The sequence below is a fragment of the Sinocyclocheilus rhinocerous genome, unplaced genomic scaffold (genome assembly GCF_001515625.1).
Source record: "Sinocyclocheilus rhinocerous isolate Xijiao unplaced genomic scaffold, SAMN03320098_v1.1 scaffold306, whole genome shotgun sequence".
NCBI lineage: Eukaryota > Metazoa > Chordata > Actinopteri > Cypriniformes > Cyprinidae > Sinocyclocheilus > Sinocyclocheilus rhinocerous.
The window spans coordinates 1343027-1358114 of record NW_015662161.1 but is presented as its reverse complement, the minus strand read 5'-3'; the positions used below and the strand labels follow the sequence as shown (position 1 = coordinate 1358114).

General features: G+C 39.6%; 1 protein-coding gene across 1 annotated transcript in view; it reads right to left on the bottom strand.

The window, feature by feature from the left end:
- Positions 1-393: 393 nt before the first annotated feature.
- wnt3a (wingless-type MMTV integration site family, member 3A) overlaps positions 394-15088 on the bottom strand; it is a 19809-nt gene continuing 5114 nt past the window's right edge. Inside the window, exons 2-4 of the mRNA XM_016537378.1 lie at positions 10404-10645; positions 3041-3306; positions 394-1772 (exon numbers count right to left, since the gene is read on the bottom strand). Of these exons, the coding sequence (XP_016392864.1) occupies positions 1293-1772; positions 3041-3306; positions 10404-10645 (988 nt within the window). The 3' untranslated portion in view covers positions 394-1292. The remainder of the gene's footprint in view (positions 1773-3040; positions 3307-10403; positions 10646-15088) is intronic.

Below are 15088 nucleotides of genomic sequence, written 5' to 3'. Positions count from 1 at the left end.
AACACAAGCCCACAAGTTAAATTTACTGCAGATATGAATGCAATCATCCTAAATTGCTTAAGTGAACCTTTGATGGCGTATTATAGTCAAATGATGTGCTCGTGTGTGCTCTGATCTAAAATAAAGAACATAGATCAGTGGCTCACTCACTTTCCAGACAAGCAGGACTGACGCACTGCAAGCAGATGTTCTTTGGAACCTTTGCAATACATTCGCACAGACAAACGCAAGTGCCGTTCCATGTTGACTCTTCGGAAAGAAGCCCAAGGGTTAAAAAAACGAAGTACAAAACTGAGCAAGGCTGTCCATTTCGCAGCCTTGTCCTGCGTAGTTGTTATCTAGCAACAGGGTGAACAGCTGCCGCTTTGATGACACAAGTTTACCATGGTTTGAACCCAAAAATACAGTGTGAACACAACCCAGCAGGGTCAGGGAAAAGGGGAAGCAACAGAACTCTGGTTTGGACCAAGCAATCAAACCAAGTGTAACAGCGCTCTAAACAACATTATCTAGAAGAGGTCTTGATACTTGCGACGAGTTCTTAAATAATTTCAAGGAAACAGTGACATATACACAATGCATGGACATTCACTCAGATACAAGTGCACTCGTAACCTAATGTTAGTAACTTACAATAAACTCAACCTAATACGTAAGTTCAGTGTTTGGTCTTGCACACAGAGACAACATAAAGTGTATTATATGTCATAAAATAATTGGTTAATCAGTTGTTTGCTGGTATTCAGGAATGTTGGAATGCACTTTGTCTTAAAAAGATACAAATAGCTTCTTTAATGGTGTTAGTAGTAAGGATATCATTAATAATGCAACTATCACCACATTTCAGAGGCGCTTGTGGGCAAACCCTGCTATTCAGTTTGTGCTGCATTTGTTGTTACAGAGTTGTCCCATCTGAGTTTGCAGCCACGTGCCGACAAAACCTCTCCCTTTGAAAGGTTTCAGTTCTTTTCTTGGAGATACAATTGGTCAAGGTCCCAAGGGCTTGAGTCTCTAGTAATCTGATGCATCACTTATCCCCTCCTGTATCAGACTGGAAACGATAAGTCCCTTCCAGAGCTGAGCCACAGGCCTGTATTTGTCCTCAACAGTGGAGAATAAAACCTTTATGGGTTTTTCTTTGTGTCTCACTGTCCACTGTATCTCTTTTTTGTGATTATCTTATTAGTGAAACCACAAACAACTCAGTTCAACTCAGTCCACAAGTTTCGGACAGAAGGCTCTCGCATGTTCACAACCCCAAATGTCTGGTTCAATCTGGTTTTGGTGGTTTCTTACTTGCAGGTGTGGACATCATAAACTCGCGTACACTCCTGGCAACTCACGTAGCAGCACCAATGAAAAATGCAGTGGCATTTCTCCTTGCGTTTCTCAGTTCGCGTGTTGTGGCCTCGGCCGCAACAGAGCAAGTCGCAGCCATCGATACCGTGTGATGTCAGGTTACATATACGATCACGGGTGCCGAAGGAGCCGGTTTCTGGGTTGGGTTCACAGAAGTTAGGCGAACTTTCATAGTAGACAAGGTCAGTTTCGGTAGGGGGCTTGAAGAAGGTGTACTTCGGTCGTAAGGTCTCGACCCAGCCTCGTGATTCCCGATGTTTCTCCACCACCATTTCTGATGCGCTGTCATACTTGTCCTTCATGTAGTCGCCTATCACCCGAAAGTCAGGCTGCGACCACCAGCAAGTTTTCACCTCACAGCTTCCCGAAAGGCCATGACACTTACATTTCAGGTACATGTGGTCTGTGATTGACTAGGGGAAAAAGGAAAACAGAATATTGATCTTGGCACTAAGATTCCAGATGATAATAAATTGCCCCTATTATACCATTTTAGATATTGCCATTCATGCAGTGTGTAATGTAGCTGTATGTGAATGCAAACAATCTGCAAAGTTGTAAAGCCGAAAGTGCATGATAAATAATTTATTGTCTCCCAAAAGAAAGAACGAGTCATTAGTAATTTGAATCCCACTTCCGTGATGGCATCGCATAGTTGCATATGTTCTACATTGGCCGGCTGCGAACAACTTGACCCGCCCTCAAACACTGTAGCTTGTTTATGTCGAGAAGACACTGTTAAAGTAAATTCGCTTTATTTTCACTTCCGAAGGATTAGGCTGCAAAGAATCAGTGGTTACCACAGCAGTACAACCCCAATCTTTTTTTGTGTTCACCGTCATTTTACTGACAACTGCTTCTCTAATCTGGGAGAGTTCAACGCGGAATTCACAAACGCTCGCTCTTGAAAGATGGCTCAGTACCCAGTTTATTTGGACCAGCTGGCTCCACTGAATCACACCCTTTAAGTATGGTAATTAATAGATGTTTATATTTTCTATAGAGCGTTCGAAATATGGCACTATGGCAATGGGCGTATCGTTTCCGACACGCGCTGTACGTGGTAGACCAATCAGAACAGACTGGGCCATCTGACCAATCAGAGCAGAATAGGCTCACAGAAAGGAGGGGTTTAGAGAAACTGAATCTTAGAACTGCTTCGAAAGAATAATTTGAGAATCTTTGGAAAATGAAGTGATATTAAATGCATGGTAACATGATTATGTAGGTGTCATGTCATGATTATGAAGGTGTCATTTCTGTCTTATGCACACCCCTTCAAGTAAAGTGTAACCAAATGCATATCTTGAGAAAACGAAAGCGTTTTTTGACCTTGCATGCATGTAAACCTATTGTAGGAGACTACCAAAACAATATTAGGAACCTTAAAAATGGTACAGCAGGGGCACTTTAAGCTTTATTTATTTATTTTTTTTACCACAGAAGCAATTCAAGATTAACAGCACTTCTGCATTTGGATGTTGCTCCATTGGTTTCTTGACCAGGCATTCCTAACTTTTTTAAATAGTACTAAGACTTGCTTGTTCACCAGAAAGCAGCATAGACTAACCTGAGCATATACTATCTCTGAACATAAACGAATCCACCAGCAAGCAGAATAAACTAACCTGAACTAGAGTGGAAAAATATTTTGGTCTTTTCAGTGGGAAAAAGTGCTCACCACACGTCCAGCTTCGTTGTTCTGTCGATTCATAGCTGAGCGAGCGTCTGGCCGATTCTCACGAGCATCAGCGAACTCTCGGGATACCATGCTGCCAAACTCCACATCCTCACTGCAGCCGCCCCACTTCCAGCCCTCGCCTGGTGGTCCTTTCCTTCGTGTGTCGCAGCCGCAGATGGTGACGGAGCCCTCGGAGCAAGCCCGAGTCACAGCGAACGCTACCCCCGCTGAGGCAATTGCATGGACAAATGCTGATTCTCGAGTGGCTATGGAAGTGCACAGAGAAAACAAGCATTGTTACATATGTTATACCTCAGAATGTCTATTAATTGTTCTTTTCTTTGTCCTGATATTATTGTTACCTTAAAAGTACTTAATTAAACTTCTCAACACTCATGAGCGTGTGGTTAAATTTGTAGGTAAAGACAGTTCAATCAGGTCTCATTGTGGACATGGTATGCCATGAGTCAGGGAAGACCAAGCATATCCTTCCAGATGAGGTAAATACAAGGCTGACAAGTCTATAATTAGAGACTTAATTAAGCAACTCTGAGGTGGGGAAATAGCCCTGTATTACTCATAGCTAAGACTCACTGTCGAATTGTGATTACAAGACCCAACGCGTTACTTTCGGAATTAATTTGAAGAATGAACAATGCAAGTTTAGGTTGATTATAATCTCCAAGATGATCCAATATTCTGTCTAACGGGATTTTGTGACGATTCTTGCTGACGAGGGGCCCCATACAAACTTAAAAGCGTTTTCCAACAGACAGCTAATGAGGTTGGTAATTTTGATAAATACTCTGTGGTCTTGTGCAGTCTTGTACTTGCAGGAGAGAGGAAACGGCTATGGAGACGCTGTGAATCAAGTCTTCCTTTGTTGCAGGTTTCAACTGGTTAGAGAAATCAAGGCTAGAGATAATGATGTTGCAAAACTGGCCACAAGTTCATTCTTATTCCACAATGCTAATTATAATGGCAAAAAGATTTGGTGCCTTTGGATGTTTGGATTGAAATTACCACGATGCAGTGTTTCTTTGTTCTTGACTACAAAAATATTAAAATCTATATCAGTTGATGCCTATGATTTCTCTCGCTCAAACAACGAGCAACTTCTGCTTCCATCAACTAAATCACATAGTAGTTGGGGGTACGAATAGTCGGGTCTGAAAGGGCCATTCAATTTCAATTTAAAACCCACTGAGTGACCTGTGTTTTATGATCAGGAAGCCAATAAAACGTGGGTCAAATACGGCTGGCTGACAAAGACATGGCAGGCTGGTCTGGGGAATAAAGGAGAGACGGCATCGGGGGAAAGTGGGGGCAGATTAATATCCAGAGGAAGAATGGATCAAAAATGGATAAATGGGAGATACGGAGACACTTTAGAGTGGTAGGGGGTCTTTACCTGAGAAAAGAATGCAGGTGAAGCCAGATTAGACTGATTATTTGTGACAAGAGTTTGCCCCTGCTGCCCACCTTCTGGCTAACTTTGCTGGACCCTCACATGGCAAGTGGTCCCTGTTACCTGCTGGGACCCTGAATCCCTCATTGTGCTGCCACTGTCACGGCGAATTACACAAACAAAAGCCCCCCGATATTTTATATGAAATTTGCCCTTGCCAGTGATTAGTGGGGACCAAGTTAAGTCATAGCAACAGAGAACTATGCATTGGCCGGACCCCACTTGTCGGCAGACGGGGAAATCCCCATTGAAATGGTTTCATAAAACAATCTAAAGGGCGTGTGAATTGTGAAAGGAGCTTTCTCTCTGGCTTAATCTTATGGTCGCCCAGATATTGTGTGGTGAGTTGGGCCCAGCAGGAGGCGGGGCTAAGGTCCCACCATCAACTCCGTATGCCACACCCCATTCTTTCTTTCTTGGGCAGAGTTAATGATATACTGGTGAGCAGACCTCCCCCGGCACAGTTAAACATACATTTGATGAAAGGCATGGTGCTCTCAGTACATCCTAAATTGTAACAGTTTCTCCTCCTGAGGGCAGAGGTCATAACCTGGGTAGCCTGACCTCATGCAAAGTTGGTTTAGTTGAGGGTGTTAGCATTGAGAGTCATGGGATTCCTTTACTTCATTTTGTGGTGGTGGCCAACATGGTGGATGCCCCTGAGGAATTCCAATGAAAAGGCTTTTATTCACACCCAGATGTAATTTTATTGCTTGTTAAACGTCTGAGGAAATTGCCAGGAGAGGCTATTTTGAACAAATATCACGAAAACAGTAAAATGTGTGTAAAAGGCCGCAAAGTCTGTCAAGTCACCGCTTTTCAGTTTAACGCTCTGATTTTAGTAACAACAGAGATCTTGAGTGACAGTAAGAACAAGTTAATTCTAGTGTCCAATTACAGCTCGCATGCGACTGGCAACGTTATCCGCTGAAGGTGTGTTCAGCAAACTCTTCTAGAACACCTGCGCTGACTCTCCTTTCATCGCGGATTCCAGTAGGCCGTGTTTTGACACTTTGGTTAATGTAAATTAATGACACTGATGCAGACGTAACCCGAGGCAGCACTGTGAAATAGATAGATGAGGATGAGACTAGAGAGGCGGTTTACCTTTGCAAAACAATGCAACACTGTAGTCAACACATACACAGATTTATGAGAGGTACAAAGCTAGGTGGCAAAACTGATGTTCCATGCATAGGTTTGTGAAGTAACCAATGAAAGCTGTCAAATGGTCAGTGAAAGTATCAAAGTAAAGGCCTTTAAAGGTGTGCTTTCTGTCTGGAATTTGAAAAATAATGTCTGTTTTCAGACAGGTTTCCAGAAGACAAGCAAACAGGTCCGACCCTAAGTTAACATCATTAGTCGAGCCAATCTCAGGATGATCGGGATGCTTAAACAAACAGAACGTCTTCTGATAGCCCCACAGGGATAGGAGAATTTACATTTCTGAATGCTGAGGAAGCATCATCCACGTCTGTTGAAAGTGCCAGGGCAGATCTCAGACAGCTGTGTGATTGTCGGTAACAAGCCACTGAAGACCTATTAAAGATCAGCGCTCCATTCAGCCCAGCACAAAACAGAAGAGGAAACCGACGCACATCCGTCTGCGCCGCAGACATTAACACCAGCGCACAATAGCACTAGCTCCGCAAAAGTGACAGCGCTAGTCACAAAGGAGCGAAAGTGAGAGGTGCTCTTCTCTAAGCTCTGTGAAAAGCTTCTGAGCTTCGAAACGGCCCTTAAACCGCCCCCAACAAAGCACTTAATCCACCCGCTTTGACCTCTCACATTATTAAGAGCTTCAGAAGCTTTAATCCAATCAAAATGGTTTACTAAAGCCACCCCTGGACCCCGATGACTGACCTGGTTCAAACCCCCATCACCCCTGTCCCTGACCAATCTCCCCTTCAATTTAGACCGGAGGAGGGGGAACTGCAGGGGATATGGAGAGGCTATTAACACTACAATGGAGAAGACCTGAGCAGTCCTCCCATCATCAGTGGCCCGCTTGGGCTCAAGCCCTCTCCATCAATGTAACAATTGCTTGAGAGTTTATTAAAAGCAATTGGCGCGGCTGACACCGCCTCCCGGCGTAGCCGGTTATCAGTATTCATCCCACCTGCGGCCCCTCGATGCGCTCTGGCTCCTCGTACCCTGACCCCTCATTTCTCCTGGATGCTGTGAGAGGACTAAACTGGTCCAGCTTTGAATTGATCTAACTTTTTTTTGTAATGAGAAGGGCATAAAAGCAGCAACAGGAAGCCAAATGCTTATTAAATCATCTACCAGACATACAAGAGCAATATCTAGTGACTGCAGTACTAGGGAGAAACAAACTGAAAACATATCTATATTCTTCAGTACAACAGCTCAGCTGTTTTGAATGCTGAGTAATTTCTCCAAGCTACTTTTTACAAAATATAGTAGTTTGGGGTGTCACTTTGCTTTTTGCAGTGTGTAAAATCAAACCCAAATCTGGCCTAAAATGCTCCTTTTTTACATCAAAACCTGGAATACTAATTCTTCTTTTCTATTGGGGTTTTTCCAATTTATGAGTAAAACAAGGTCTGTGGTAAATATAACTCTACAAAGTAAATTACACACACCCATACTCTATTTTTAAAAACATATTTTTGTAATAAGGACCTACATAAGAATGTTTGGGCTGTGAGTGATTGCAGTTTACGTTGTACAAGAGAATGTCTAAGTATCATTATTTAGTATCGTTATTTTCACTACAGACCTTATTTTACGGAAGAATTGGAAAAAGCCCATTATAAAAACCCATAGGAAAATCTCATGGCGAAGAGTTTTGACATCACGGATGAAGCACTCTATTGGAAAGGCTGATTCATTTAATGAAGCAGTTTGTTTTTAAATCAGTAAAAACTGGTTCACTGCAACATTTTGTGTCTTATTTTTGGATTTGATAAAATTAAATATGACTTTAATATATTACATATTACTTTAGTAAATATGGCTATTCATCTCTGTTTTTGACGAAGTTATGTAAAATAAATAAATCGCATGATAGTTATGTATGTATGGTAACATTTAGTATAGGGATTAATTGTCACTATTAACTAGTGCTTATTACTAGTATACTAGCTGTACATATTAGCACATATTAGTGTTTTATTCTGCATGAGCATATTTTAGATCCCTTAATGGGTTACTACCCAGAAGGTTGGGTTAAACATTTAACCCAGCCGCTGGGTCAAAACAACCCAATTGCTGGGTTTGTCCCTATTTTACCCAGCACTGGGTTGTATTTAACCCAGCATTTTTTAGAGTGTACACCATACCTAAACTTAACAACTACCTTAATAAGCAGTAAATTATTTAGCGTTTATGGAGGCAAAAGTCAAAGTTAATAGTTAATATCGAGAATTTGTCCCAAAACTAAAGTGTGACCAAAAATATTAACCCACAAACAAATGCCATTAACTTCGAGTTTTATAAGTATCTTGTCAAGTTACAGTTGTTTAATATGAGCAATAGCAATAATGCTTAGCAAAATATGCATTTCTGTAATGAAGCAATCTAGTTTAGTCTAGTTAAGCAACAGTTGATTAGGACTTTTTGCTGAAAATGCCCACCTCATGTTGTTAAATCTACATAACCCTAAACTGTGCTGTGTTATGCACAGACTTGTGCCTTAGACAAGAATCCCAACTGATTAAAGAGCAAAACAACACATTCATAACTTCACCTTAGATAAACACACATGCTGGCAATGTAATCCGTTTGAGCGCACGGTGAAGTATGTCTGTTAATGTGTGCGTGTTACACACACGCTGAGATACTTCTGAAATGCCTTTTAGGTATGTCAGCGCGTTGCTGCTGTGAGATGCATTACCTTTACTGTGCCGGGACAAACACAATGAGAAATGTGGGGATTCCCTTTGACAGAAACAAACAAAACCCGTCCCACCCACTTTACTCGCGTGCATCACTACATCTGTACAAACTGTCATAGTCCAGTGCACCTGACTAATGCCCATTGAGAGTGGGATTAGAGAGCGGCAAATAAATAATGTGCACAGAACAACAGAGTAATCTCAGTAATCAGAGCTGTGTGCAAACAGGGACTTTTGTTGTAACTGAGAAGTCATAATGTTACATAGTCACTGAATACAAAGAAGCACTGAGTGAAATATGATTTTCAAGTAGCTTTCATTATGGGGTGGATAAAGGCAGATCACATTCCTGTTCTCCCGTCTTAAAAATGTACAAACTGAAATTCATAGGTAATGGAGTTTTACCACTGTAAGAATCAGGCTAAATATTCAATCATTCCATAATTTAGGGTACATTTCACATCAGGAAAAACAAGCTTTCAGTTGAGATCTTTTATCTGCTAGTTGCCAAGCTTAATCATTACACGTCATTTTGATATTACAAAGAAAAAGATGTTTTCCTGCTGCTGAGTTTGTCAACTATGTTATAGACAAACTGTAGGGGTTTACAGGTAACATAGTTAAAAATTTCACCATTTTGACTCATAATTTCAATGGCAGGCTTGTCTGTTATTTTCTTGATAACCTCAAATTATAATATTCATTTCCTTTAAAATCATAAAAATATAGTAGCCAACATAGTTGATGAGCAATTAATATACTCCTTGACAAGAGGTCATCGGAGATCAAATATAGAAAAAAAATCATGTATATTTTCCATAATGTGTTTAAAATGTCTGCCGCAGAAGAAAATGGCATCGCATGATGCTGGTCACATTTTCAGAGGGTTTTTGGTTAGGAAATTCATAGGTAATGGAGTTTTACCACTGTAAGAATCAGGCTAAATATTCAATCATTCCATAATTTAGGGTACATTTCACATCAGGAAAAACAAGCTTTCAGTTGAGATCTTTTATCTGCTAGTTGCCAAGCTTAATCATTACACGTCATTTTGATATTACAAAGAAAAAGATGTTTTCCTGCTGCTGAGTTTGTCAACTATGTTATAGACAAACTGTAGGGGTTTACAGGTAACATAGTTAAAAATGTCACCATTTTGACTCATAATTTCAATGGCAGGCTTGTCTCTTATTTTCTTGATAACCTCAAATTATAATATTAATTTCCTTTAAAATCATAAAAATATTGCAGACCATACTAATGTAGCCAACATAGTTGATGGGCAATTAATATACTCCTTGACAAGAGGTCATTGGAGATCAAATATAGAAAAAAATCATTTATATTTTCCATAATGTGTTTAAAATGTCTGCCGCAGAAGAAAATGGCATCGCATGATGCTGGTCACATTTTCAGAGGGTTTTTGGTTAGTAACACAGCTAACAGATTTTTTGTGGACATGAGTAAATATTTTCTTAATTGAAGAAAATGACGGTAACACTTTACTTAAATCCATTATGTATAATGCATTTTAAAGGGTTATTAAAGGGTATAATGCATTATAATTATTCATAATGTGCGGTGTCCGAAATAATTATAAGCAAATTTAAAATGCATAGTGTAACAATGAATTGATAAGTGTTATAATGTATTCACTGTGCATGGTTACAATTATTCATGAGATTGTACAATGCATTATACATAAAGGCTTTTTGTTACCAAAATTCAATTTAAACGCAATCTATTTTTAAGGTATTTAGACTGTAGAAAGAAATTTAATATATACAAATCTCGACTTAATTTCTTATTATTCTGAACTCAAGACAAGCGGACATTGCAAACTGTAATTTAAGGGACAGAGACCATTTCAAGCGAAATGCAAAACAGGGTGCACAAAATATATCTCAGAGATTATATGTATTCTCTTAATGGATATTTCTGAATAAAACTGTTAAAAAATGATCATCAATGGACATGCAATGTACCCTTAATTATACAATGACTCGATTATTTCCCATTGATTCTCTAGGCCTACCTTTATCCAGCACCGGTCCAAAGATGGCCAGGTTGTCATTAATAGTTGTGCAATTCCATCTGCGGCCACGGAACTGATGCTGACACTCTTGGATGCCGATTTTCACCCCCTCTGCCACGCTAGGCATGATTTCCACATAGTTGCGGCAGAAGCGGAGCTGTTTGGGAACCAGACCAGGGATTGAGCTGCACAGGATGGGCTGAGTACCCAATGAAGTGTACTGGTGTCCCACCGCCAGAGACCTGCCGAGGAAGACATGATGGAGGTGAGCAGTTTTTGCCAGCACTTCATTTTGCACGCCTTTTCTGCATGTGCTTACTATAGTAATTACAGTAACACTTTATTTGAATGAGCAATTCTCACTATTAACTAGCATGCTTATTGGCTGTTTATTAGTACTTATAAAGAACATATTAATGCCTTATTCTGAATGACCATATTGTAGATCCTTAATATGATCCTGTACCTAAAATTAAGAATTACACTACCAGTCAAACGTTTTTAAAGAAGTCTCTTCTGCTCACCAATCCTGCATTTATTTGATCCAAAATACAGCAAAAGCTGTAACATTGTGAAATATTTTTACTATTTAAAATAGCTGCTTTCTATTTGAATATATTTTAAAATATAATTTATTGCTGTGATGCGAAGCTGAATTTTCTGCATCATTACTCCAGTCTTCAGTGTCACATAATCCTTCAGAAATCATTCTAATATGCTGATTTTTAAGGATTCTTTGATGAATAGAAAGAAGGGGGGGTGTAGAAATTAATACTTTTATTTAGCAAGAATGCTTTAAATTGATCAAAAGTGAATATAAAGAGTAATGTTACATATAATTTCTATTTCAGATAAATGCAGCTCTTCTGAACTTTCTATTCATCAAAGAAACCTGAAAAATTCTACTCAGCTATTTTCAACATAATAATAATAATAATAAATGTTTTTGAGCAGCAAGTCAAAATGACTTCTGAAGGATCATGTGACTTGAGTAATGATGCTAAAAATTCTACTGTTCAAAAACTTTTGACGGGTAGTGTACCTTACTAATTATTAATAAGCAGCAAATTAGGAGATTATTGAGGCAGTAGAGTATTAAGTCCATGTAGTTGCCTTTTATCTCTTAATACTTTTTTTGGGGCAAGTCCACTCTAAGTACGCATGCTGAAAAATGAAGTGAAACTGCTTTTTCTTGCATTTATCATGTGCTAAACTTCATTGCTACCTAAAATATGAATGTTTTCTCGATTACTGACAAACTGGCCAGTGCACCGGAATTAACAAAAAATCCACAGATACAGTGGTGAATGAATAAGTGAATGCAACACATCTCTAATGAAAAGACTAGTTTTGAGCAGAATTCATGCTAGTCCACACCTGTTCATGGTGGTTTGCTGCTGGTCTAGCTGATGGACCTGCTCGTTAGCAATGGCAGAGACGGTTTAAGTCAAGTCTCCTTTATTTCTGTAGTGCTTTTATACAATACAAATCGTATAAACAGATAAACAAGAAAATAGCATGGGGACAGTTCAGTTTCTGCCGTAAAGCAGCTCTCAAAGACAATAGTGCCATTATTCAGCTCAAGTCAGTTCAGAGTTGGTTGAGTTCAGATGCTGCACGATGAGTCACATTTCAGTCGTGATCACGGTTTCTGCGTCTCTCAGTTTATTAAGCATGATCGTCTGTGATATTTGCCCGCTGGTTATGTTTACCAAGGTATTGTCACTGGTTTAGCTAGTTTCGAGGCCTGTAGAGGCTAGATCCAAGCCAGAACATTTGATGCTTGCATTTTCAGCCAGGATTCAAGATAAGCTTAATTTAGCTCAAAGCACAGACCCTCCTTTACAGCATTATCATGGGTGTATCAATTGCAAGTTATAGGTGAAAAAGCCAAAACAGTGTAATTAGAACAATTACAAGATCAAAGTGTAACATGAGTGGATGGACTCCGGGTCCTAAAATGAGGAGATCAATCCGACACTTGGCATTGTATATGGACCGCAACAGTTTGAAAAGTTCGCAGTAGGAACTTGTGTTTGAACCCGTCATAGGCACTGAAGATCTTTGGCTTTGTGGGAGGGGTTCAGATAAAGCCATAGCACGTTGCTAAGTGGTAAACAAACATGAAAGCCCCAGCTGAGACAGGAGCAGTATACTGATCAAGGATTCACAGTGAGGGACAGGTACCTTGTCATTAAGGGCCACGACATCCTTAAACTGTCCAAAAGTGAAATAGGTCTGTGGCTTGCTGTAATGACACAGTGTGCACTGGTCTGGCTGAGCATCAGAGGATGCCTGACTTATGTTAGTTTGAACTCGACCATTCTTTGATGACACACGGCTCAGATGCGACTCATGTGCTGACATGCTTTTCACTTACAATTCAGAGTTTCCATTGCACTGTTGTGGAAAGTTTGTCAGTCGGTACTATAGGGGTTTTGCTACTGTTTTTCTACTTAGTTGTCATCAAATTCAAATACAACGCACAATCTGTATCCTAACTCTATCTTAACTATGACAAATTAAAACTTCAAGTACTGTATCTGATATGCTAGCAACTCGTGTTAAGAACAAGACACATCTCATTGTAACACCTCTGGTGATTTCAAAACCCACAAAATTTTATATAAAAAAAAAACTCAATAGTGAGTGTGTGAAGTGAATGTGTAAACTCTATGAATGAAAATGAGCACAGCACGTTGTGAAGCACCAAGCACTTGAAGTTTCCACAACAACCTTAAGCAACTGTTTTCTATTAAAGAACTTTTTCATTTTATTTAACATTTAGTATTACTGTTTTATTAAAATATACTTGCAGAAATGTTGTAATAAAAAGGAATAGTTATAAATCACACAAAGGAGAACTGCTATGTTAATTATGACGGGAGCAGAATTACATTCAAAATCCACCTTATCTTTCCCGTAAGACGGGGTATGGCCATTTGTAAATTTTATGGATCTAGCTATTTTTAGCTATAAAAAAAACTTGTTTTGCTGCTTGATGTTGCAAACGGGTGTGTCTTATTTTAATGTATTTCGTTTTTATTATGAACACACTGGTTTGTAGTGCAAACAGCTTTACCGTTTACTGCACTACTGTTATTCTTCTCGTTATTTCCTTACAGCAGCTAATGAACCAGAAGTCGCGCACATTCACAGAAAATGGCTTACTTCCGCGCTGAAAAATAAGGTGGATACAAGGATTTTCATATAGTTTGGACTAACTTCGTTTTAAGCCCCACCCACCTCCGGATTTATCCCAAGAGATACCGTATAACAATATTGGCTTTGCACATCCCTACAAATGATAAATATAATACTTAAAATTTGTTATAGGCTATTTAATTTAATTTATGTTAAACATTTTGGGTAGGGCTGCACGATGAATCGTATTTTAATCGTGATCACGATTTCTGCTTCTCTCGATTTATTAAACGTAATCATATGCGATATTTGCCTGCTGGTTATTTAGCATGAACATTTTTCTTTTTAATTTGGCATTTGTGTTATCTTGCATTGGTAACAAGCTTTCACATGCCGGCTTGGTAGCGGTTGCCAGATGTCAAGAGTTAAAGTCCTCCAGTCCAAGCTTTTTCTTTAATCATTGCCTTCTCTGCCAGTGGTTTACTTAATCTGCCCAACCTGGCAACCATGCCGCACGCGGTTTCTCTACATTACGGAAAATGCACAGATGAATGAAAACACCAGCAAACTTGTAAGTTGGACGTTAGCGAGCTTTAAATGACAATAATTGTGATATATTATATTATTTAACAAAGTAGCCTAATTGTTGTCAGCCCTAATTTTTAATATTTAATATTAACATATTTATTGAATATTTCCAGTTAAAATGAACAAGACGTGTCTGTAAAGGTGTGAGCAGTCTCAATTAGCTGTGTGTTGACCTGTGTTATGAGCTGATTACTAACCACAACAAGAGAGCCCCTCGGTGACCCCTGACTGGCAGTGATTAGACCTGAAGGGCTCTCTCAATGACAAAGACTACGACACTCCCTCATCAGCTGATGCGCCACCAACCGGTTCCTATACCTGCTGCATTCCACAACACTTCCTCTCCTCCATTGTTCTGAGGGGGAAGTTATGGATCTCTGGTTGTGAAGGAAATTAATGATGACTTAGATCAATCATGTTTGCATAAGGCAGGAATTTCATTGTGCGTGATTGTAGTACATCATTCGGATTTTTTAAAAGAGCACAGAAAGTACTCGAACTGAATTCCGCTCGAGAAATGTGAAAGAAAGAAGTACGCATATTAGTCAGTGCTGGGTAGCTAACAGCTTCCTTGTCTTTCTCCTGCATGGCGTACTCTTTGATGTCAGTTCTATGACTGAGCTCTTGTCTAAACTGACTTCAATAGGTTATGCTTTGTATAAGTTGATCCCTGGCATTATTTTACTGTGAGTCAGTCCTTTTTACATCTTTCTCGGTAAGGAGCTTAATCTGAATTTCACTTTAAAGTCTAAGGGAGTACAGAACAAGAGGGAACTTGAATGAAACTGGCCCGAGAGAAGATCCAAACCTCATCTAGCAGGGTGTAGCGAAACTATTAGGATTTGTTCACCAAGTAATTCCTATTACAATTTGACCTTTTCTTAGCCTTTGTCAGACCTTCGCCTCAGGGGCCAAGTAGCCTCTCAAACCAATGGCACGGGACGTTTACGTCC